A 24,514-nucleotide genomic window follows, 5' to 3' on the forward strand; every position below is an offset into this window, starting at 1 on the left:
GAGAGCAGTGGTTTGAGTGGGAAAGTCAGTAGAAGGTGTTGGTGGTAAGAATTGCCAGCCATTGAGGGTAGGAATGCTGTTTATAGCAGTATTCAAGGTCAGGGGGTCAGGGAAAGGCACATGCTGTCTGTCAACAGTTATTCTGTCTGGTTCTTGCGGTAAACTAAACAGGCATTTGACTTTGTATGATGCACCAGTACATAATAAAATTGGGGAGGCTGGAAATGGGTTTTCACATGGACTGCCAATAGGCATATACAGTAACTTCATTCTTGAGGATTAAATTGCGAATCCCCTTTACGACGTAGTAGCTTCCTCGTAGATGTGCTTTACCGAATAAAAAAAAAGACATTTTTTGTGCAACCAAAATGAAAACCTGATACACGTATGTCCAATGGAGGTATCATTTACAACACCCACCAAAAGAGCATTGAGTATAAAAAGGAATCACTTCTCATTCTGATCAAGTTTGAATCATGATGAGAATCGAATCAGTCACATGCAGTTTTGTTTGTTAGTCATTTTTTAGATAAATATATGACACAACTGAGATGCCTTTTTTCCTTTTTTTGCTGAATGGCATTTTTAAAAATTCGTTTTAGTCATGTTTAGTCAATTTTAAGGAAATTTGAACTAATAACAATTATTTCTAAAGGTGTTTATTAAACATAAAAATATTTTAGAGTACTGGTTTCTTTACATGTTCTAGCTTTATTTAGTTTTTAAAATTGACAGTTCCTTTTTCTGTTTTTTTTTTTGTTTGTTTTTTCTGATTGCTGATAAGCGTGTTTACATTGTGTATTGCATTTGTGTTTCTGGTCATTTGGAGAAAACCAAAATTGCCAAACATTTCGGCTCAGAACTTGCCACAAATTTTACTGATGCTCACGGCGCCAAACTAATAAATTTTTTTAGATTTCTTTCAGCACGTCATCGGTTTCTTAATTTAATTTTAATGCTGCCCCAACCCAATCGTAATGAGAATGGTCAGGGCAGCCCATCAGCTCAACTGGTAATGAACTATTATTCGGAATTTGTTAGACCAGAAACCAGAGCACTAAACTGTATCTAAGCCTCAAGAGTGAAATGAACTCTCCTTGCATATTCTCATGGTGTGATGTTTAGTGATGTGTGAGCTGAGTGGGCAGCACTTTGGGCTCAGACCTCAGGGGCTGTGGGGTCAGTCCCTCTTCTCGGCTTGACTGCGTCCATTTGCTCCAGCTTTCCTGGTTTCCCCTCTCAGTCTAAAATCATTTGCTCTCTCTAAACTACATGTGAGTGAATATGAGGGACTGTGTCACTTCCTTTGTCCCCTGTGCTTCCTGGGAAAACTGGCTGAAAAAAAATCCGCAGAGGATAAGCAGTTATAGGAAAATGGATGGAAGAATTATTTGGCTGTTGTTTGAATTTCTTAATGTAAATATGACAGAGGTGGTGATTTCCAGTCTGTTTACTCGGTTGGAAAAGAAGTATATTGCCAAGTGGGCCGGCATAGTTAATATCTGATTACGCATGGATGCTAATTGACGTGTTGGGTAATGATGACGTGAATCCGGAACTTCCCGTTAGTATGATACCAAGTCACATGAAGTATGAAATCAACAGTCCTTGGACTGAACCTGTAGTCCTACAACTTCAGCCAGACTTATCAAGAGCTGAATGTAGCCCAGCAGGTGGAGGGTGCAGTGCAGCTGGGAGGGAGCAGAACGTGGACGGTCCCTGAGGGCCGCGGTGGTAAGCAGTGTCCTACTCCAGGATCACTGCTCATTTTACTGCACTGCAGATGCAGAGGGACGGTCGACTCCAGTGCTGATCTACATGGTGGGACACAACATATTCATGCTGAAGAAAATGTACATTCCGCATTTATTTCAGAGAAATTCTTACAACTTGTCTATAACTTGGAGAAACTCTCATAACTATAGTTTATATTTAAAAAGCATCAAGCAATTAATAAGAATTAGACAACAGATGCTGGTAACTCAGTTTGATAGACCCGCACAGAGCATTGGCTTTTACTGTCTTTGTTTATGAAAGTATTTGAATAGCAGCCTCTTTTACCAGGTACTGAAGTGTTCAGGTCTTGGGGTATGAAATACATTTACTATGCTTTGGGTCCATATCAAGAAAGACTCGCCGTGCATGATGGGATATGTGTGTCTGTACACATGGTTGAGTGTTTGGTCTGCAATCTGCTTTCAGCTTCTCCAAGAAATTCAGTGGCGAATTTGTACCAAGCGGAGCTGCAGCCATGAAGCCAGAGGGTGACTGTTAATATAGCTCCAGGCCAGTCACTGGCCTGACTGCCGCTCCCTGCGTCAAGCCCCTTGATCTCCGGCTTAGCCCTGGTGGGAGCGGAGGAATGTCATTGGATAAGGCTGTGTGAATTTACCCTGTTAAACCTCCTGACTAATAACCTTCCAAGTAAGAAGTAACACCAAAGCTCACCTGATCAACCTCACTGATTGGGTTACCCTCACGGTTGTGTGTGTGTGTGTGTGTGTGTGTGTGTTTGCGTGTATGTGTATGTGTAGTCCAGGTATACACTACATTGTGGGGACTAAATGTATGCAAATCAAATATATGCAATCAAAAAACTAAACATGTCAAAAGACTTCTATTTTGTTTGGTTACCTATGATTAAGGTTAGGGCTGGGTAGGGGTTACGGTTGTCATTGTTGGGATTAGGGTTTTGTCCATAGAAATTAATGTATGGTCCCCACAAAGATATGAGTACAGATCTGTTTTTGTGTGTGTGTGTGTGTGTGTGTGTGTGTGATTGCAGGGCTGTTAACCTGTGTGTATGAACATGAGTGTGTGTTTTAGTGGATTCTGCATAAACTCCAGCAGTGCTCTACTGGGTGGGTCAAAGGTGTTTGGGGATCCCTACGATCAGTGGCAGATTAACGTGACCAGAGGTCCCTAGGCTATGCTTTCCATAGGTCCCTCTTCTGCCTGCACTCCCCAAAATGATACTACAATTAACTATACAGATCAAAGAGAATGTGACGCTGTGTCAAACAAAAGCAGTCACATCAGGAGAACAACCAACTGGCAAGCTTTCACTTTAATGAACAGATTGACATCGGTTGCAGCCTGGGAACCCCCTGATCACTCTGGGCCCCTGGGATACAGACTGGGAACCTCCTGATCACACTGGGTCCCTGGGATACAGGCTGGGAACCCTCTGATCACTCTGGGCCCCTGGGATACAGACTGGGAATCCCCTGATCACATTGGGTCCCTGGGATACAGGCTGGGAACCCCCTGATCACTCTGGGCCCCTGGGATGCAGGCTGGGAACCCCCTGATCACTCTGGGCCCCTGGGATACAGGCTGGGAACCCCCCGATCACTCTGGGCCCCTGGGAGGCAGGATGGGAATCCCCTGATCACTCTGGGCCGTTGGGATGCAGACTGGGAATCTCCTGATCACTCTGGGCCACTGGGATGCAGGCTGGGAATCCCCGGATCACTCTGGGCCGCTGGGATGCAGGCTGGGAATCCCCTGATCACTCTGGGCCGCTGGGATGCAGGCTGGGAATCCCCTGATCACTCTGGGCCGCTGGGATGCAGGCTGGGAACCCCCTGATCACTCTGGGCCACTGGGATGCAGAGAGGTCTGAGACTACAGACCACAGCCAGCTGCAGGGAAAACAGTACAGCATAGGTGTCCTTCAAGGAAGCATACTTGCCGGTTCACAAATGCAATATCAACCACAGACCTTCAACAAGCACAACCATTGATTCCCAACTGACAGCCTTTTCCATCTCACTGCCTGCAAATTCTAAGGATACCCCCCCCCCCAGATACTCAACACGCAGCTTTTTAGCACAGGGAGCCGGGGAATTTTCTCCAGCTCCACTAAGGCTCCTTTTTTGGAACAGGACTCCTAGTTTAAATTGACCCATTTCCTTCACTCTGTCGTGCCGTACAGCTGCCAGCCACTCAGTCGGTGTGCAGATCTCCAGTCCTCATACTTCTTACTGCTTTCCAATCCATTCCGCTTAGGAAAGGTACAGCATTGTAGCCTTAGATTAGATCTGAGCCTGGCCTGTACACTCTGTGTATTGACTGTTATTAGAAACACAAGCTGCTGGGGTTTCAAAAATGTGTTTCATAACTTGTGACTGGAAATCAACAACAAACCACAGAGAAAAATTACGGCTTGTCGCGACGGATGTGACTGTCTCCCAAAATGTTTATTGAGTGGCACTGCCTATACTTCATTCCCCAAATTTATGATTTTCAGATCCGGTGACATCCAGACTGAACTGCTAGGTCTTCAGACCAAAGATAAACTTACCTCCCATTCTTCCATGACGAATGACCTCCCTAGACTACGTGCATACACGTGTAAATATGTGTGTGGTCTATACTGCTCTGACATTAGTGATTGATTTCCCAAAGGGAGGTACAACAATGAATGGAATACTCCTTTACTATTCTGTATATATTTCATTCTGGAATAAAGCAAAAAAAAACAACATCCACAAAAACCTGCATAAAGGTTATTTGATTCCAAAGCATAAGAGCTGGTTGGCTAAGTTGTACTTACACATAACTACATGTGCTTTTGTACATATACAGATATCATCATTAGCTGCATTCATTTGACTTCAGTGACATTAGGGAGATTGCTGTATTTTTTCTCAATAATTTCTTTTTTTTTTCTAGTGTTTTTATCCTTTATCTTATTAGCATATAAAGTTGGATATGTGGAGTTTTCACAGATGGATACAGAGGAGATTTAAGTTGGGTGCTGCGCACTGTGGTGTTAATTGCCCTGCTATGTAAATGTTCGGTGGCGGTGTATTTCTGGCCATGTTACCGCCTCTTTATAAGACAGACGGCTCATAGACTGAACGCTGAAATCTAAAAATGGCAGAGCTGGACAACAGTGTGTGAGCAGATCCGCTGGCGGATGGCTCCAGTTTCAACAGAGTTCCCCTCAGACGTTTCGCTGGACGCTGGCGGCTTGCCGCGGGGGTCCTATCCGGGGGCGCGGATCTGAGCTGGACGCTGGCGGCTTGCCGCGGGGGTCCTATCCGGGGCTGCGGGTCTGAGCTGGACGCTGGCGGCTTGCCGCGGGGGTCCTATCCGGGGGTGCGGGTCTGAGCTGGACGCCGACGGCTTGCCGCGGGGGTCCTATCCGGGGGTGCGGGTCTGAGTTGGACGCCGGCGGCTTGCCGCGGGGGTCCTATCCGGGGGTGCGGGTCTGAGCTGGACGCTGGCGGCTTGCCGTGGGGGTCCTATCCGGGGGTGCGGGTCTGAGCTGGACGCTGACGGCTTGCCGCGGGGGTCCTATCCGGGGGCACGGGTCTGAGCTGGTTCTCACCGCAAGCTCACGGCCGCTGTTGCCTCTTATTATCAGCCTGGGGTGATGGGAGTTGGGATAGGGTATATTTTGCAGCTGTCTCTTAACCGACCCAGAGATTAATGCTGTTACCAAGTGGGTGACAATGGAACCAGTGGCAGTGTGTATTGCCACCATAAGGATGGCTGGGCAATTATGACTATATATGACCCTGATGCCCCTAACCCAATAATATCCATCCATTCTAATTTCTTTAACATGGCATGTTCTTCGTCTGAGTAGTAAATCAGCCACTTGAACCCCAAGCAAAAAAGCTGAGGCAGTGACAACTGCCGCTTTCAGGAGATACTTAGTCTTTTTTATGCCGTCAGTAACAGTATACCCAACGTCTCCCCTTCACGTGTCCACAGCCTCGGAATATTCCAGTATTTTTGGTGCTTGTCCTCGCGCCGGACGCCAGTCCCTGTCCCACAACCGCGGGCTCCTTTAGAAGCCAGGGGGAAGCTCACAGAAAGGCTCACTTTGGGGGGCAGCGTATATATCATGTTACGCGGGAGGAAGTCCTACCAGACGTATAGGAAATGTATATCATTGTTGAGATTTTTGAGGTGATTCAAGGTGGCCTTTACTAAACCAAGGCGAGCAAAAAACAAAAAAGTACCCAAATAAAAAACTGTTTGCTTTGCGTTGTCTATATATATTCTACATGAATCAACCTGAACTGAAAAACAACATGTGGCAAGTGCATTAAATTTCATCATTTGATTAGATTTTTTTAGTCATCGTGGTCGTATTATTTTCAGCTGTGTTAAAAGCGGAGCAATTACTAGTTATTTTGGTGTTTAAATTAATTCGAAAGGCAAATATAGGGGAAATTAAAAATATAATTAATAATCTTTTCCGTAGTCTAGTCGACGTACCGAAGTTTAGATTTTAGATGGGGACAGTATCAATAACTTTGTATTTATTCATTTATTCATTTATTTATTTATTTATATATAAGAATAGCAGAGAAGATATTGGCATTAAAATTAAGTCCTGCTGTCCAACAAATTGTGGCCCCATCATGTTTGTCAAAAATGAGTATGAGAATGTGGAGCAGAACTGACAAAAATATTACCTGGGCACATTGTGATGTGGGGCCCAAATAATTCCACATCATTTGCCCATATGGGCTGGCCCACATTGTGCCCAGGTAATGTGGCCCATGTGGGGCCCAGAAAAAACCCATACCGAACCCATTTGGGGTTTCTGGGCTGGCCCATATGGGGCCCATATGATTCTTGGGTGCAGATTTTGATGGGGCCCATATGAGGCCCATGTGGGAATGCTACCTGGGTTCCTATTACAAATCAGAAATTAAATTTCTATGTATTACACGCGCGCACAAGCCCGTTTCCACATATTTGAAATGAGTGTTTTTTTGGCTTAATGTCATTTTCTCATTTTTTTATTTATTTGTATATTTTTGTAACGCTTTGAGTTATCTGTCGATGAGTTGCGCTATCATTCTCCATCATGGAATTTCAATTCGGACTATTAACGCATCGTTAGAATAAACAACGATTTCGTCATTTTCTCCTCACTTCAGGAAATATGAACTTGTAGCCTACATTATATTAATAACTGTACAAAATTTAGTTTTGATAGTTTTATAGTAAATCTTAAGATTACTGCATTGTAATATACATTGTCTTATTACGATAACACATCTACCTATAATGAGAGATAACGAACTTTTTGACGCGTACTACTATGATTAAACAGTATAGTATTGTCTTAGTTGTCATTGCTGTGTTTTTGAGGCCTAACAAAATCAAAAGCAAGTAAAACTGAGTTAGGTCACAAAATCCCAAAAATAATTGTTTAACTTTTTTACATCGGGGAAACAAAATAATTGAAAATAGTAAGAAAATAATAGGACAAGGTAAATTTGATGCCTCACTTATTGTAGAAGAGGGAAATAAGTAATTCAAAAAGTTACCACAAGATGTCACTCATCAACAGCAAATTCGAACTACGATTCTCAGATATCGTTCATTAACGCATATCGATCTATCTATCTATCTATCTATCTATCTATCTATCTATCTGTCTGTCTGTCTATTTATTAATCTAATGAATATACTATATGTTTTGGTTCCAGTTTAGACATTTTTACTGTCGAATGAAAGAATTAGGAATAAATCAATCTTTTTCATGCGAAAACATGCATTTAGATTAAGTTTTCTGCCCTTCATAGATTTAAATGTCCTTAAACTGCCGTCATATTAATATAAACGATATTCGCAATCTGCAGAAATTACTCTGTCCATGAAGCTATTCGTTTACCGTATTACGTCTCAGTTTTATTGTCATAAGTGAACATATGACTGACTAGCAGGTTAAAACACTAATATCGGTCATATCCAAAATGAAAGCGATATATTACAGTAATATTCGGTCTTAAATCGTATTTCAGCACTGAACCAGTCAGTAGGCCTATGTATGTAAAAACGTGGGCCTGTGTATAAAGGGTGGGGGGGGAGAAATAATTAAAGGAATGAATGATTGAATGAATGGTCAAAGGAACATGTATTTGAGTTAAATGTGAATTGTTTTAAAAGAAAGACAACTTATCGTTTCTTTTCTGCTGCTAGCTTATATCACGATGTACCAAAGCTTTTATAGTATTTAATCCTATGCGCGTTTCCTACTCATGCGTAGATGTCATTTTACCTCTTGCACTAGAAATTCACATTCTAAAAACAATCCAGTTAGTTTCCTCAATTAACATTAAGTGACTGTCTTTCTTTGAGTTGCACCCATTCGCGTGGTGGGCGGCTAATATGTATGTAATTGCACAGCTGAACACTAGGGGCATCCCCCCATTAACAGAGCTATGCTTGTTTACATAAAAGCAGATGCTTTCACATATATAGTACCCTAAACGTGATACTAAGTCAATACTCAGGATTAGCAGTAACCTGATTTATGAGGAGTTTTTGAAAACATCCAGAGGCTTAAACAAATCTAGATGGACAATCTCAAGAACAGTGCCTTCACGTATAGTAGTGTGTGGCTCAGCATTTTGAGATGTAGTACCTGTTAGTGGAAGGTTGCTGGTTCAAATCCCCAGGTCAGCTGAGTGATTTCACCATTGAGTCCTTATGCAAGGTTTGAGGGACTGCCTGACCACGCTCTCTTCATTGTATGGTGTTCTGGATAAAAGAATCATCTAAATAAAAATTAAATGTACGAGAAAAACTTCAGACTTACTTCCTATGCAGTGATGGAGTCTAGTAATATATTATAGGAAGAAAAGATGATTGAACAAGTGGAACCAGGTGAGTATTATACAGGTGAGATATATTCCAAGAATAGTGTTGCACTTCAAACACACAAGGAACTTTATACGTAATTCAAATCACCTATTCGACAGCTCTTCTGCCTGCTCAGAGGACAATGGAAGGGATTAAACAGGAGAGTCATGCTGTACCTACAGTGTGTAGGAAACATCCCATTTAGTAATCCTTAGAGGTGGAACAGTAGCTTAATAGTCAAGAAGAGCAAATGTATCTTCTTCTGGAACAATGCAGTGTTCTCACGATAAATAATTAAATTAAATTATTAAATCTATGGGTTACACCTTGTGCGTGACAAAGCACAGACTATGAAAAAGTCTCACAGTCAGTACTGTAACACAGTGTACCTGGAACCGTGAAACTATATTACGACAAGTTCTTACCAGTTTTGTCCACATTGTTAACTCCTTTTCACAAGCTATTGAGAAAGGATGTAAAATGGAAATGGAGTCAGAGCAACAGAGCTCCTTTGAGGAAACACATGCAATTGTGCTGAGTGCCGGTCCGCTATGACGGAGACAAAGAAATCGTTTGAGCCAGCAGTGCATCCCCATGTGATGCTGGAGCAGTCTTCCCACACAGGATGTCTGATAGCTCTGATAGACCCATTGTGTTTGCGTTGAGAGCTTCTAACACAGCTGAAAATAATTAGTCTCAGTTTGATAAAGACGACCTTCCAGTAATCTCGGGACCAAAGAAGTTTCAGAATTAACTCTATAGTGGGATTTTTATGATCGTAACTGACCACTAACCTCTCATTTCACTGTTCCATGAGATAAAAGTGGACTGTAAATAGGTACGGCTGTGAATGTATGGTGCTCTTGGCTGACTGCCATAAATCGGAACGACCAATCATGGGGAAGGGAATTCTCTAACTGGGTTGGCCAGATTTTCCCGGGGTGTCCGTAGGGAAAATTATGAAAAGGACAGATGAGGATGTTGTGCTTTCTGAAGTCTGTGAATACCTACAGAAATGTTACCTACATTACCTGTGTACAAAAGCAGCAGGATTTCAATACACCTGATGAATTTATGCTGCTGGCAGCAAGATTTGTTATTTCTGCCAGATAGAAGAATAATACAAAATCATTGGTCACACTTTGGTATCACTGGAATAATGGGACTCGGTCAGTGATCGGGGTTCTAATGTATGGGAGGAAAATACAGTGGGAAGAGAGTATATTGATTAGGACCATTAATGGGAAATATATCTCATTCTTCTTGATGCTCAAGTGCAGTGTTTCCGAATCCGGTCCTCGGGGAGCCTCAGACAGTCCATGTTTTTGCTCCCTCCCAGCTCCCAGGGTAGGGAGTAAAAATGCGAACCGTCTAGCATGGAACTCAGAGGGAGCAAAAACGTGGACTGGCTGTAGGTCCCTGAAGACCGACCGGCTCAAGTGGACAGAAGCATTAACTGCTCATCAGCTAGGAAGGGCAATGAATGAATGCTTTGATAAAGGCTTCAGTCAGCATGGTATGTCTGGGACGGAGCTGTTGAGCAATGGTGTCTGGTTTGTCAGTGGTGAGTTTGTAGCTATAAAAGTACCTTATTATACCCTCTGAGTGACAAGCTGAAATAAGCATGACAGATCTTCGTGGGACTGATGGAAAAAACAAGCACATGTGAGAGTCGTGAAACAAAGGGCCTTGCTTACCTGTGAAAATACCCCTCAGTCAATAACAGAATTGCCAGCAAATGACATGAGATGTGCAGCTGATCTCATGTGTGCAGATTTTAAACATCAACCTGAAGGATGCTTCAGAAACAAACCCATGTCCGTCAGGCCAGAATATAAGGAAGGTAAGAGAAGGTGACCCAGTCCCGCCCAAAATTTCAGTCTGGGATCAAAACAGGACGTGTGCTGTGGTCCAAGGGCAGAGGTCTGGAATAGGAGAAAGACATTGAGTTCAGCATACATAGACTTCCCATGTCAGGTAATCATACAGACATCCTATGTGTGAGAGAAAGTCTCCCACTCTTTATGCACTTATCCGAGGCTTTTATCCAGAGCAACTTACAGATGAGGGAAGGATTACAATTTACATGCACTCTGTGGGATTTCGACTCATGACCTTTGCATCATTAGTGCCACGTGTTACTGAGGGGAGCTAGAGGCAGGAAACGTATGAAAGAAAACGCTGAAGTAGAACAGATTTGCCTGAGAATTGTGCCTCTTCGTCGTCAGTAACTGCACCCATTCAGCAACATGGAGTGATATCTAGATGGAGGTGGAAACCAGCAGCCTATTTACAAGGTTATGGTGCTTCTTGTATCTCACAGGGATGGACTGTAACCTTCTCTGAGATCACTGATATGCAGCTCAGGAAGGTTCGTCTGCTTTCAGATCAATGAGAATTACTGTTGTTAAGTCAGCTGGCCATGATATAATATTGTTTATTATCCCAGCTGGCGAGAGGTGGGGCTCCATGAATTTGCGCTGAGTGTTATTTATACCACTAGGTGGTAGTAGTCACCTGCATACATGTTTTTGATGGCTGTAGCTATAGGCAGAATATGCAGAGAAAGTGAAATGATCATCAGTTTTCTGGGTGGGGGGGGGGGCTTCCTAGTAGAGTAAAGCTTCACCTAGGGCCAGTGAAAAGGGAGAGGCAGCCATGTAGTGTAATGAATTTCCAATCATAACAATCACTTTATCAACCAGGCTTTCAGCACTGGGGACTGAAAAAGTCGCAACCCATAAAAGACTTATAGTCAATCTTTATTTTATGTATTAATCTGTTATTCAATCTTTATTTTATGTATTTATGTGTTGGTCGTCCTGCGAAGGCTAAACCTCATGCTGAAGAGCACGGCGTCGGGGCCCCTGTGGGAATTGGCCACACACCCTGCTCCTCACTACTGTACCAAGCGCACGTAACAACATCAACACCTGCTGGCGAATTCAACCGTATATTTTTTCCAGATTTAAAAGAAATCCTGCAAAAGATCAGCTTCTGTACTTACTGCGGGGTCAGTCGTCTGACAAGGACGGCCAAGTAGGATGTTACTTTTCAGACTGCCTGCTCCTAATTGTAACCGCTGTACTTTCCAGTCACTAATATGCAATCATGTCTGTCTCCTCTGGGCTGCAAACACACCTCAAGGTGCCAATTTGACCCCAGAACCTGAGCCCCAGAGTGTGCGTTCCACACTACTCAACAATGATAGGTAACCTATCACATCGCCTTGGCTACGTTTATTCTTTACATGACAGGCCATCACTTGTTTTCGTAAGTTGTCATAACATCCACTGTACCTGTTTAAAATGGACACTTCGTCCAGACACACACACACACACAGGTTTGTGTGGGGACTCTCCATTCATTTCTATGGGGCAAATTCTGATCACAACTTGACGACCTTAACCCCTGCCCAGCCCTAACCTTAATCATAAACCTTAACCTGAAAAATTGTCCCCACGACGTAAAAAACAGTTTGTATTACTCTGCGGGGGGCATTTGGTCCCCACAATGTAATATAAACCTATTCCACACACACACACACACACACACACACACACAGCTGCTCTCTAAAGATAATTTACTTCCTGTCAACGAAGAAGCATTACAACAATCTCGGTGTGTTCCCAGTCCAACAGAGCTCCAGATAACACACGCATGCTTGGAGAATGTGCTTTGTCCTGATGCGAAAGAACACGAGGCACCATACTTTCGGGAAATGATCGACACCTTGCCAACACTGAGACAGGTCTGCAGACCTACAAGTATTAGTCAAATAGAAATGCTACATTTTCAGATATGTTAAGCGAATAACAAGAAAGTCGTGAAATTCGCTGTTTAAAAACTAAAAACGTATTTTGAATAGCGGGGAAATGATTGGTTTTGTCTGAAGGTGCTGCCCCTAAAGACGCGTAATTTTGCTCAGGTGCCTCAAATGAGCTTATCAAAGTTAAAGTGTACAGCAGCTGTCCTATTTTGTTGCAAACTCGAGTCTTTAACCACGATTCTTCCTGCTTCAGAACACGATTTAAATAAGCTTTAAATAAGGACTGCTATTGTGCCGACATGTAGTCTGCTATTACTTGTAGATTGTATAACCGCAACTTGCCAAACCACCGCTTTTTCCATCCCGGTGTCTGGAGAGCAATATTCAGCTTTATATTACTGTATGTTTACGTCAACTAGGAATCAAGACGTTGTTTTAAAACTTCCCCCCGTCATGTTAAAAAGGGAGCCGTGGCATGACCAAGGTACTGATTTGCACTTGTGACCAGAAGGATTCATGTTCAAGTCCGCCGAATGTCCTTTATGAATGAACATCGCCATATAGGAGAACTGTGTGTGTGTGTAGTGGACATGGATAAGTATTTGATTATAAAGTTGGAAATCGTCTTGGCCGACTTTCGACACTTGCAACATGACTTAACAAGTATTACCGTGGAAAGTGAACGAGTTGGTAAACACCTTTTGGAATCCTATTTGCAATGTGTACCCACCCCCCAGCCACACACACACCACAACCACTATTGTTTTGGCCAGGAGCAAGAATGTCACATCAATTAAAATTCTTTTGAGCACTGTTGGTCAGTTGACTCTGCAAGCGCATGGGGGCAAAGACAGCAAGACTATCAAAGCTTTTCCCCATTATATAGTCACCATGTGAATGGTACGGTCTATGTTTTCGCTTTTCCGAGTGACACTGTCCATGCGACACCGGGACACGTTTAATCGTGAGAGGCCACAGGTTCGCCATCGCACTTTAGGTCTGCTTCTTGTTAAGTGACTTGGAGCAATGAAGCAACAAAGCACACCCTCCACCCCACTCCCTGGGATAACAAGTGTCACCAAAACACGCCGCATAAGAGAAAGCGGGAGCCTTTTTCATTAGCTTGCTTTAATTTACAGAATGGATCGCGCAAACTGTGTACTTTTATCCTCTTTAACAATGACAGCGAATGCATCCGAGTAGAGTTAAGTATGTGTGCATGCAGAAGAATAGACATCAGCGCTTTCGTTCATCCCAGGAAAGAAAAACAACTGGAAATGAAGTGGAACAGAAAGCTCAAGGTTAATAACTTGGAAAATGCACGAAAGGACAAATACTGTGCGCCGATTGTTCTGAATCCAGGAATGACTTTTCCAAGTTTGTCCGTCTGTCTGTCTTGCCTTTTCGGTTTTAGACATGCGCGAGGGGCAAGCGGGAGGGGGGGAGGTAATGGGCGGGTTTTGGTATAAATTACTTCACACTGAGAAGTTTTGCCTGTCGCCTGAGCTTTGGGACAGCTTCACACAACATTTCTATAGCCGCAAAAACCGGGGAACCTAATTTACCTGCAACTTTCATTACCAAAATACATTAAACGTACGCAGAAACCACAGATATGGAGGACAAGCAGAGACACGGCTACCACTCATGTCATACCTGCTTAAAAACAAAATACAGAAGAATGAAGGTAATCTCAGAGTGATCGGCTGCAAATATGCATGAAAAAAGTCAGGCATGCGAGTGTTCTCAGAAATATTTGACGGCATTCACAGATGTTGTAACTGCTGAAAGAGAAAACGCTCTTCGCCTCCAGTAATGGATTTTACTTTAACGCTGCTGAAAATAGTTGAAATTGAACTGTGTAAATTATGCGGTTGTGTAAAATCAAACAGTTCACCATTGGAATTTAATGGAGGAATGATCTTAAATGCATATGGCAACTCCGGTGTTTTGTTATTTTTTTTAAATTAATAACTTAAGTTGTGTTATCAGCGTGCTCGTCTGTTTAAACTCCGGACAAACACGTCCATCGGGGTCGTACGTGCCCAGCACCAGGGGGCGACGGTACTGCAGCCCCGTCGGGGCTTTGCAGGCGATCCAGGCTGTAACACATGCTGAGTATTTGATTTCAGATAGGTGTATCGAGCTGCCATTTCTGCAACTTGTAACACATTGTGTAAGCGCTGCAAGGAGATGATAAACGTACGTAGTGTAAGCAATGCAAGAAGAGGGACATCAGATTGTTAAATTTGTTAATGCAATATATCATTGGTTGGTACATATTTCTGTTTGGAGTAAGTTGACAGGCAATAGCATTCGATCTTTGTTACAACAGAAGAGTCGTTTCGTTGTCTTTCTTAAATGTCCTCTCTGTCATCCTACTGGAATTTGCGTGGTTTGTGTGAGATTTGTGTAGATCTGTACAGATCTAACCTAGAGAGGTCTTGAGAGGGCTGTCATGAACCGTACAATGAAGTGCAGTCGTGAAATGTACTGACGACGCTCCCGGATGTCTAAGCTGCAGTGTTAGTAGTCAATTTCCTTAACCGGCATATTTCCCCCTTTCAGGTCAGATGGATTCAAATACTGGCGGTCTTTGTATTCGCCGGCTGCAGCGTGAAGGAAGCATCGGCCGAGACTCTGTGCGGCGGCGAGCTGGTGGATGCCCTGCAGTTCGTGTGCGAAGACAGAGGTTTCTATTTCAGTACGTATATTTATTTATTATTCCGCGACCACTTCGGCATGTCTGTTGCGCTCATCTAACATCACACTTGCAATTGTCGGTTTTTGTCCTCCTTATTTAACCAAGGCGCTTCTCCAACATCTGTTTTTCTATGAATTTCTTTCTGCAAGCTTTCTGTCAGTTGACTTGTAGACGACAAACAAAAAAAAGACTGCCGGTCGCGTGAAAGCACCGACCCCCTCCTTTTAGGGTGTCTGTGGGTCATATAGTGGGGGGTTGGGGGTTGCTGGAGCGGGAGATTCGGAGTACAGCTGAGAATTGGCATGCAGGTATTCAAGTACAAACTTGCAGATGGACAGCTGTTGCGCGTTGCGGTGGGGCTGAGCAGACCGTCCGCTCCCCCGATCTCCCGTACGCTCCCCCGATCTCCCGTACGCACGAAGTAAGTGCGTAAAGCTACGTTAAAGGAGCCACGACGGGCTGTTTGGTTATTTGCAGATTCCAGGGAAAGTGACAGAGCCAGAGCAGCATTCCTGTCACCGCTTCAGAAACGATCACCGACTACTCTGCGTGTTTGCTGTCGAAATAGAGAATCAGTCGAGTTGGCATGATTCCCAGTAAAATATACAGCAGAAATGTGTGTATGCACCCATTTCGTTTGAGTTTACATTCTCAGGAAAGTGTGATACAGCATCAGACGGCTTGTTAAAGCTGATGGGCAACAATCTGGGGAAATAATTACTTCATTCAAGGGGATAAGGCCGAGATATCTGTTCAGCTGTTCCTGACTCTTCCATGGGGGGTGGGTTGGTTCCATGTGTGTGTCCCGGTTCCTCTCTTGCACCCCTGCCCATCCCCCTGCCCTATGCAAACAAAAGTCCAGCCAAAGAAGTATTTCAATATTTGTCATCCCTTTCCCACCAACAAACAGGGCCTTTGTACTCAGGACCTATTATTCAATCCGGGCTGACATATACAGTCTTTTACCTATTGCCCTCGTCCTACTCTATCAAGTGCATCCTTTCCCTCCAGAAATCTGTGTGGAGAAAGCGCAGGCTCTCTGAGTGAAGCCTTTGGAGTGTCATGTGGCTGTTTCCCCGTCTGCATTCCCCGGCTCCTCCCCCAAACCTTCTATCTCTATCCCCCTGAGCTGGGTATCTATGCCCCCCCCCCCCCCATTTCATGTGTTATTGTTTCTCCCTTTATCTCTGCTGAGTTGGCAAGGAGGAAGGTCAGGAGGTAACATGTGCTTTTATTGTTTGCTTAGCAAAAAAAAAAAAAAAGAAAACAACCTGGATATTTGCATTCAGCCTGCTGTGTGCTAATTTGCACTGTCCCCCAAATTTGGGAATCAATCAATTGTTCAGTTAATCCCTGAAGGAGCTTTGATTGAACGGACATATAAATGACTCAATCAATTTAATTTTTGAATGGGAAGTCATGACATCATTATGGTTCCAATCATTTAGGCTATTAATCAGACGCTTTTAACTTAAGCGTCTTATGGTAGAGGGAAGGATTATGCGCATATAGTTGGATCACAACACCCCCCGGATTAAGCTGCAGGAATTGATGGCGTCGGTGTGTTTAAACTCCCTGTTCTCCTTCCTTCAGGCAGGCCGACGAGCCGGTCAAACAGCCGCCGTTCGCAGAAGGGGATAGTGGAGGAGTGCTGCTTTCAGAGCTGTGACCTGCAGCTGCTGGAGCAATACTGCGCCAAGCCCGCCAAGTCGGAGAGGGACGTCTCAGCCACGGCGCTGCAGGCCGTGCCGGTGCTGTCACCGCTGACCAAGGTACGCGGCCCGTACGTATGCTCCAGTGTGGGTCCGGAGACAAAATGAGTGTCTTATCTCGTGAAATGATTACTGCTAAGTGCCCCCCCCCCCCCCCCACCACACACCGGAATGCTGACATAAGTAGAAATGTGACAGATCTGGAAGTACGCGGAAGTAATTAGGAGAGGTCAGATGTGGGTGTCTTTGCGGACTGTGTGGGTGACAGTAGTGTGCTGGGGTCGGACTGAAAATACCGTTTACCTTTGGGGGGGGTCCTTCGAAGCATGTGATACCCCCCGTGGGGCAGCTGCGAGTCGAAAGTGCCCGGATCCTCACATTTTTCTCTCTCATGGCTGACTGACCTCATGGGTCCGAGTGTAGGATTCTAATAGCATGTTTGCCAAGAGTAGTGGTTTGTACTGGAATGTGTTTACTGTGTGGGCGGGTGAGTGTAGGGACAGAGATCAGCCGGAGAACAATGCCTGGTCTTTCCCATCTCTGCCGGATGACTTTTGGAATTTGGCCCGATCTTCTCCCTTAAGCCCCTTGAAGTCGCGGTTTGAGAGAACCGACGTGTTGACACGTCACCCCCATCTGCAGCTGCCCCCCCCCCCCCCCAGCTACAAGAAAGTTTTGCATCTGTCTGGCTCAGCAAGAGACCGAGTTGTGGTGGGAGGGGGGCAGGGGGAGAAGGAAATGGAGTCAGGCAGAAATCAATTTAACCGGCGCCCCATTTTTCGTCGCAGGACGTCACACGAAAGCAGGTCACCGTGAAGTATTCCAAATACGACGTGTGGCAGCGGAAGGCCGCCCAGAGGCTGCGCAGGGGCGTACCTGCCATTCTGCGCTCCAGGACCTTCCGGAGGCAGGCCGAGAAGATCAAGGCCCAGGAGCAAGCTGCCTTCCACAGGCCTCTCATCAGCCTTCCCAGCACTCTGCCACCATCCCTGCCTCCCACAGAAAACTATGTCAGCTACAAATGAATTTGGGATTGTTTGCAAAGACAAGAGCTGAAAAAAGACTAGGGGATTATAGCTTTGTATCTGACGTCATTTCTGTGGCGATTCTCTTAAGCTCTTTTTTTCCTGGCCATCTATCTTTACACTCATACATTCAGACGCCCTCCTGTCTCAATCTACTCTCCTTCTCCCTCTCGCTCCCTCTCCCCCTCTCTCTCTCTCTCCCTCTCTCTCTGTCTCTCTCTCTCTCTCTCTCTCTCTCTCACGTTCACACACAAAAGAACGCGCAAATTGTAAACTGAGTTGACTATCAGACCGAATGCAATTAAGGTGGATCCTAGAAAAGGAACAAGGAGGACAAGACAAATGAAGAAGATGAAAGAGACTCAAGGCTTGACAGGCATCAAGAGGACACACAGCGAAATCATTGAGGAAGAATCCAAAACGCCGACAACGACAGCAAGCATGAAAGGCTCCATTTCACGCCAGTTTCCTGAGACCTTTTTAGTTCATTTTCCTATTAGTTTGCACCTGTACCCATTAAGAGGAATATCCACACTGTAAGGAATTTTTTAAAATTAAAATTAGATTCCTGTTCCAGCACCTCACAAACAAAGAAAAAAAGCAGAAAGAAATCTGCAGATTGCACATCGCCACGGATTACGTCAAAGATCTTGTTTTTAAGTAAAGGAAAAAGGCACTATTTTTTTATGAACATTGAAAGTGTAGCTTTAGAAATGCCATGGTGCTAGCTTTGAGAACGGACTTAAGAGGAGGAGAACGCAGGTTTTTTTTGTTTTTTTGTTTTTTGAATAATAAACTTTCCGTTTTAGGGAAAGTGAGACTTCTGTACAAACAAAAAAAAAGGAAAAAAAAGAATTGCTTGGTTCTGGCGGTGTGTGAAACTGGGATATCCACAGTACGCAAGGCACGGCGATGTGCTGCAGCGGGGCGGCCCGCGGAGTGGGAGGAGTTTGGGACGGACTATGGGATAACACTGATCCCCTGGAACGCAGATACATACTTCCTGTCTGGCTCTGCAGAAACACAGACTCGTATCTAAGGTGGTTAGACATGGCAGGTGTAGAGCAAGTGTGATGCTTTTTTTTTTGGTCTTTTATAATTATTTCCTTTTAAAAAATGTTTGTTTTGTTTGTTTGTTTTTAAGCCCTGTCAGTTTCTGGTACCGTGACATTCCTGTTTTTCCTGTTTTATTTTTGTTTGGTTATTTTATATTATTTTGCATTTTTAAGAAAAAAAAAGGCACACATTTCAATTCAAAGGGAAAAAAATGCATAGCAATAATGTCAACTAACATTTTTATTTTATTGTTTATCAGTAGTATTCACATGCTTTTGCTTGAAAACAAATACTTGAATATGTATAATTAGTGTCCCGGGACGTCATGTTAATTCTCTTAGTCAGAGCTGTATCTTGCGTTTTGAGCCGGCAATCTTTTTTTTTCACAAATAACGGCACTGTATAAAGGCATTATTTATTTTGTTATAAAAATATATATATATATGAAAATTGGTCCAAATAATATACTTAGCACTGATGTGCAACTGGCAAAATTATTTTATATATTCTCTCCTTTTCTCTTTTGACTCAAAATGCTTTTTTTTTTTGTAGCTGCTTTGTACCAAAAATGATTCTCCCCTTTTCATTTCAACACCAATTAGATGTGCAAACCCAGCCCGGATCCCTTAGGCATGTTATATTGCAAAAACCTGGCACATATCTTAAATGTTCTTCCCGTTATGGCTTTTCTGTCCCCTTGACGGGGCACATAGATGGAATAAACAAGGAGAAAGTACCAGGAGATTCACCTTCTTATATACATTGATTGTACCCACTATATTCTAAGCCACTTTAGTATTAATGTTTATAGAACATGTGTCCATATGTTTGCCATGCAGCGTGCGCACATATGTGAAGGATTGGTGTCAGCACGTGTCCCCGGGTCAGTGCGGATTCAGTGGAGAATTCAGGATGTTTCACACAGGGGTGAAGGTCAGAGAAGCCCCCCCCCCCCCCCTCCTCTCAGCCCTCTGACCGACGGCTCTCGTCTGCGATGTGGCCCACAGGCCAGCATTGAGGGACCATCATCACCGCCATTTACTCCTACATGTCGCCCATGTGCATTTCATGAAGGGCTACCACACATGTTAAAATACTCAGGAGAATTTGGCTGACGAGAGTTCGGTAACGGGAGAGTGACCACAGCTAGCCTCTCGCCGTGGCGGTATGCAGAGCCACCCCGCTGGGACAGTCTAATGGGACTCGGGCCGGATTTTTCCCCTTTTTTTGGGGTTTTTTTGCCCCCTTTTGCCACATGAAATGAACTTTGCCCGGCTCCATAGACTGAGCTGGGTGAGAGGTAACACAGCCATTCAACCAGTCTCCCTCCTAGTGGGGGGGGTGTTTCTCTTGACGGGCCCCCCCGTTTCCTATCTCCTCACGTACATGTATGAGTGTGCGTATGTGTGTGTGTGTCTGAGCTCACAACAATCCTTTCGGGGGGGGGGCTCTGCCCTCTGGTCACATCCCCTGACTCCCCCCCCATGTCTGTGCACACACACTGGACTGTTGTATGTCAGTGTATGTCTGATCGTTTTGATATCAGTTGTGTCACAAACCAGTGCAATTATTATTATTATTATTATTATTATTATTATTATTGTTGTTGTTCTTGTTGTTCTTGTTCTTGTTGTTGTTTGGGGACTCCAGATAATAACGTCTTTCCAATGACTTCACATAAGGCTTAAATGTTGGGTTTATACTCTTCCCTTTGACTGAGACTGCATACACACTGATCACCTTGTCCGGACAGTCTCGGTCTGGACGGTCTCTGGACGTCGTATATGAAGGGATCCCCACGCTGGCTGGCGGCAGCGCCGTTTCCACTAACGTCAGAGCCGTGCTAAGTCTCCGTCTACTTCATTAATTTAACCTCTGCACGCTAAGACGTCCGAAATGCACAGTTCATGTACCTTCATTTTTAATATCAATAAAACAGTTTATCGAATTATTCCAGGCCCCCCAAGTCTTTTATTTCAGTCACAGCGTACTCGCCCAGATCCGCCATTCCACGACATCCCGCTCGTGTTGTTATTTCACCCTGTAATTATTTGGTCACTTCAGACGTATTAGCGGTTTGTGAGAACGCGGGAGGCTGGAGAAGCCCGGTGCTGTAGCAGTGCTGGATGGCTCGAGAACGAACCCACAGGGCCAAGATGGTGGGTGTCACTTTCTGAAGGATGCGAAGTGAGAAGGAACTTGTGAATTTTTACTCATAATTGGTAGGACCCCGCAGCGCTGAATCAAACAGAGCGTGTCACGCATACGGTGACGCACGGGGACTGTCCCCTGTAACTCTGAGAAGCCTTCTCAGTAAGCCATTTTGCAATGTTCCCATGAAATGTACAAGGGTTTGTACTTTGAACTTTTGCGAATGAATAACTGATCCAAAATTTACAGCTACAGTGATTTCTCAGCATAGCAGAAGTCTGTTTAAATGTACATAATAGGAACAGACCACAAACATTTCTGTTTCCTCATGTTGAGTGCACAACTACTGAAACACTAGAATTCACGTCCCACGTTTGTTTTTTTTGTTTTTTTTTTGTGACTATGTGTTACTTTGAACAGGGACATTTATCTGCATTGGTCTCAGTCCTGCCTGTTCCATGAGTTTTTGGCTCATAAATTCCCAAGCCAGAGTCTTTGGGCACAAAGTGTAAATCCCATAGAGAGAGCAAAACATTACTCAGGAAGGGAATCCAGCAATAATGCAGCTCGGTAGACCTCCGAACGCGAACCCCGTCCGCCACGCCAGCCAGCGTTTCCCACTTTTGCTGGCATGGGACACATGGACGTCATCCGCGTGACACTGTGGCTCACGCATCACATGTCCAACCGTCATTTGTGACACGCCAATTTGAACATCTGTTAGACCATGACAAAATCTCCATTGAAAAAGCTTACGTTTCATGTTTTTCAAGAAGAGAACTTGAACCTTCAATTACTCAACAGGTTTAAGAGATTTTAAGAGGCTATTATCTATCCAATGTTGAGTCAGAGTTACTCTCTTGTTTAATTGGCTGATAGGTAACTTCAGCTACCAAAGCCAGACTGAAATTGAGGGGGAATGGTTTGGGGTGCTGGAGCATACAGAAGTAAACCTGCTTCAACTGGTTGCTTCTGTCCTGATTACTCTGGTTGGTCTTGGTGCCAGATGATAATTGGACTTTGTTTTTGCCCTGCAGCTGTTTATACAAGACTTCACAGAGGCTGGAGACTACTGCGAACGGTGGGCCCACTGCCCAGGCATTTGTTGCCATTAGCCACGCAGGAATTGGTTGTGAGGCACAACCAGGCCTGATGCCTTGGCTCCCAGCTTGAAACTCTTTAGACACGTGGTCCCTTTACCCACAAAGCACAGCTTTGATTGGCTCCCAATGTTATGAGTGGCACAAGGCTTGCCTTTTGCTCTGTTGCCTTTGTCGGGCCTAGCAGTCAAGCCGTGCCACTGTTATAATGTGTACTTTGCGAAAGGAAGAGAGCAGAAGGCTACAAAACAAGCAAAAGGTTTTCTGTTAAAAACCCCAACACTTCTTCAGTTTACTTGGCACATGGCTGCAGAACGAGCAGCACTTCATTGGTGGAGCCTGTCACTTTGATGACACAGTGAGCTTCCCCACACATGGCTGGCAAGTCGCCCGAATATCCACTGACCGTCCAGAAAATGACCGATCCGCGGGGGAGGGAAACAGGCTCAGAGGAAAGCCCGGTGACCCGGGCAATGTGAGATGGAGATGTGTAACAATGACAGATACTCTCATAAGTGAAACACCACCTGGATAGTATTACAGTTAAAAGTCAGACTTAAAGACTATGATGCCGACCATCTTGTTTAGACTAACTACAGCGGTGGTTTAAATATTTACTACCGATCCTGCAAATTCATCGCATTTCATGCTTTGCGGTGGATTTCGGTAAAGTCTCCTGGAAAGCAGCCACGTCAGTGGAGTATGAATTTTTTTCTTAATTTAAACATGCCAGTTAGGTTTGCACTGAGAAGACATTCTAACCCATCAGATTTGTCCTGCATTTTATATGCTGTGACTAACTCACAATGACAAAGGCATGTTTTTTTCTAACAATCTGATCTGCTGTGGTTCTAAGATGAAATGTTGAAGTCATCAGTTTTTAGGGTCAGAAAGCCATAGCCTGCTTAACATACAAGAGTAACAGTCCGAAGACATACATGTAGTGAGTGTGTATGTGTATGCATCCTGGCATAGACTAGCATCCTGTCCAGAGTGTACCCCTGTCCTGTGCATTATTTTGTCTGGGATAGGCACATGTACGGGTGTACCTAGAAATTCTGGTCCCCCCAACAAAATTCACCTTAGGCCCCCTGCTAGGATTTGCACTTTCAATCTGATGAAATATAGTTCCGCCATGGTTAAATTTACCAAGCAAGGGGGGGGTCCACATGGTAGAACCTCCTGAGTGGGCCACAGTAGAATCTGGGTCCCCTGTAAAGTGCTGTTCCCTTGGATCTGCCAGGGTATCCGTGCCCCCACTGTGGCCCCTGTACAGTGCTGTTCCCCTTGGATCTGCCAGGGTATTCGTGCCCCTACTGTGGCCCCTGTACAGTGCTGGGCCCCTTGGATCTGCCAGGGTATCTATGCCCCTATTGTGGCCCCTGTACAGTGCTGGGCCCCTTGGATCTGCCAGGGTATCCATGCTCCTCCAGCACCCCAAGGGACACATATCACACACTATGGACAAGTTAGAGACAGTAACTGAAACACAGTTTCAAAACATGGGGAAAATATGCATAATTCAGATACGCAGCGAGTCTTGGAAGGTTCTAAAACACAGGTTAAGATGTTACTATCCTTTGTGCAATGATGAGGTGTTACTATCCTTTCTGCAAGCACGTACAATAGGTTCACTGTTAAGCTTGTTGGTGGATGGCGAAAATTAGACTTGGAGAAGTGTGGTGTAGGTTGAAAAATTTTGGGATGCATCATCAGTAGTGCTCCTCTGGCTCATGGGGTGTTTCGGCCTTTCACACTATACACCCTCACCTGAGGCGGCCAGCTATAGGGTGATCAGCCCTAAGCTTGCGTCCCATGCCCAATAAGTCAAGAGAGTCGCCTTGATGTCAGATGACGGACATCTCATGAAACTATATATGACAGCCTAAGCTTGTCACTTAGGAGCCCAGCAGGGGGCATTCCTCTTCAACCAGAGCCACTGGCTGCTTCTCTCTGCTGCCTTTGATGCAGCTTTGATGGCTGCACGCTGGCTCTGGCCCCTGATTCCCAGGTCTCTCAGCAGTTTGACGGTAGATGTTGCTACAAACCCTCTGCATCCAACTGCCACTGGGCGAACTTCTATGGTCCAGCCGCGATGTTGTGCTTCAGCAGCTAACTCGGCATAGCGTAGATATTTTCGCTCATATGCCTCATCCACGGAATCCTCCCAGGGTACGGTGACCTCGATAATGTAACCCTTCCTTAGGGAAGGGGACCAGAGCACCATATCAGGTCTCAAGGTAGTAGTGGCAATCTCTGGAGGAAACACCAGCTGTTGGCCAATATCTACCAGCAGTTTCCAGTCGCATGCTAATCACAGCTTGCCTCTCCGATGGTGTGGAGTTGCTCCTGGTAACTGTAGCCCCCTCATGGACAAA

General features: G+C 44.6%; 1 protein-coding gene across 1 annotated transcript; it reads left to right on the plus strand.

Annotated features, from left to right (window-relative positions):
• The first annotated feature begins 13,876 nt into the window (after nucleotides 1-13,876).
• On the plus strand, nucleotides 13,877-20,836 carry igf2b (insulin-like growth factor 2b). The gene is made up of 4 exons (XM_023842191.2): nucleotides 13,877-14,075; nucleotides 14,957-15,092; nucleotides 16,686-16,864; nucleotides 17,593-20,836. Exons 1-4 carry the CDS (start codon nucleotides 14,004-14,006, stop codon nucleotides 17,827-17,829), a joined length of 624 nt encoding a protein of 207 aa, XP_023697959.2. The 5' UTR covers nucleotides 13,877-14,003; the 3' UTR covers nucleotides 17,830-20,836.
• Nucleotides 20,837-24,514: the final 3,678 nt, after the last annotated feature.

Source organism: Paramormyrops kingsleyae, chromosome 13 (genome assembly GCF_048594095.1).
Source record: "Paramormyrops kingsleyae isolate MSU_618 chromosome 13, PKINGS_0.4, whole genome shotgun sequence".
In the NCBI taxonomy this organism is placed as follows: Eukaryota; Metazoa; Chordata; class Actinopteri; order Osteoglossiformes; family Mormyridae; genus Paramormyrops; species Paramormyrops kingsleyae.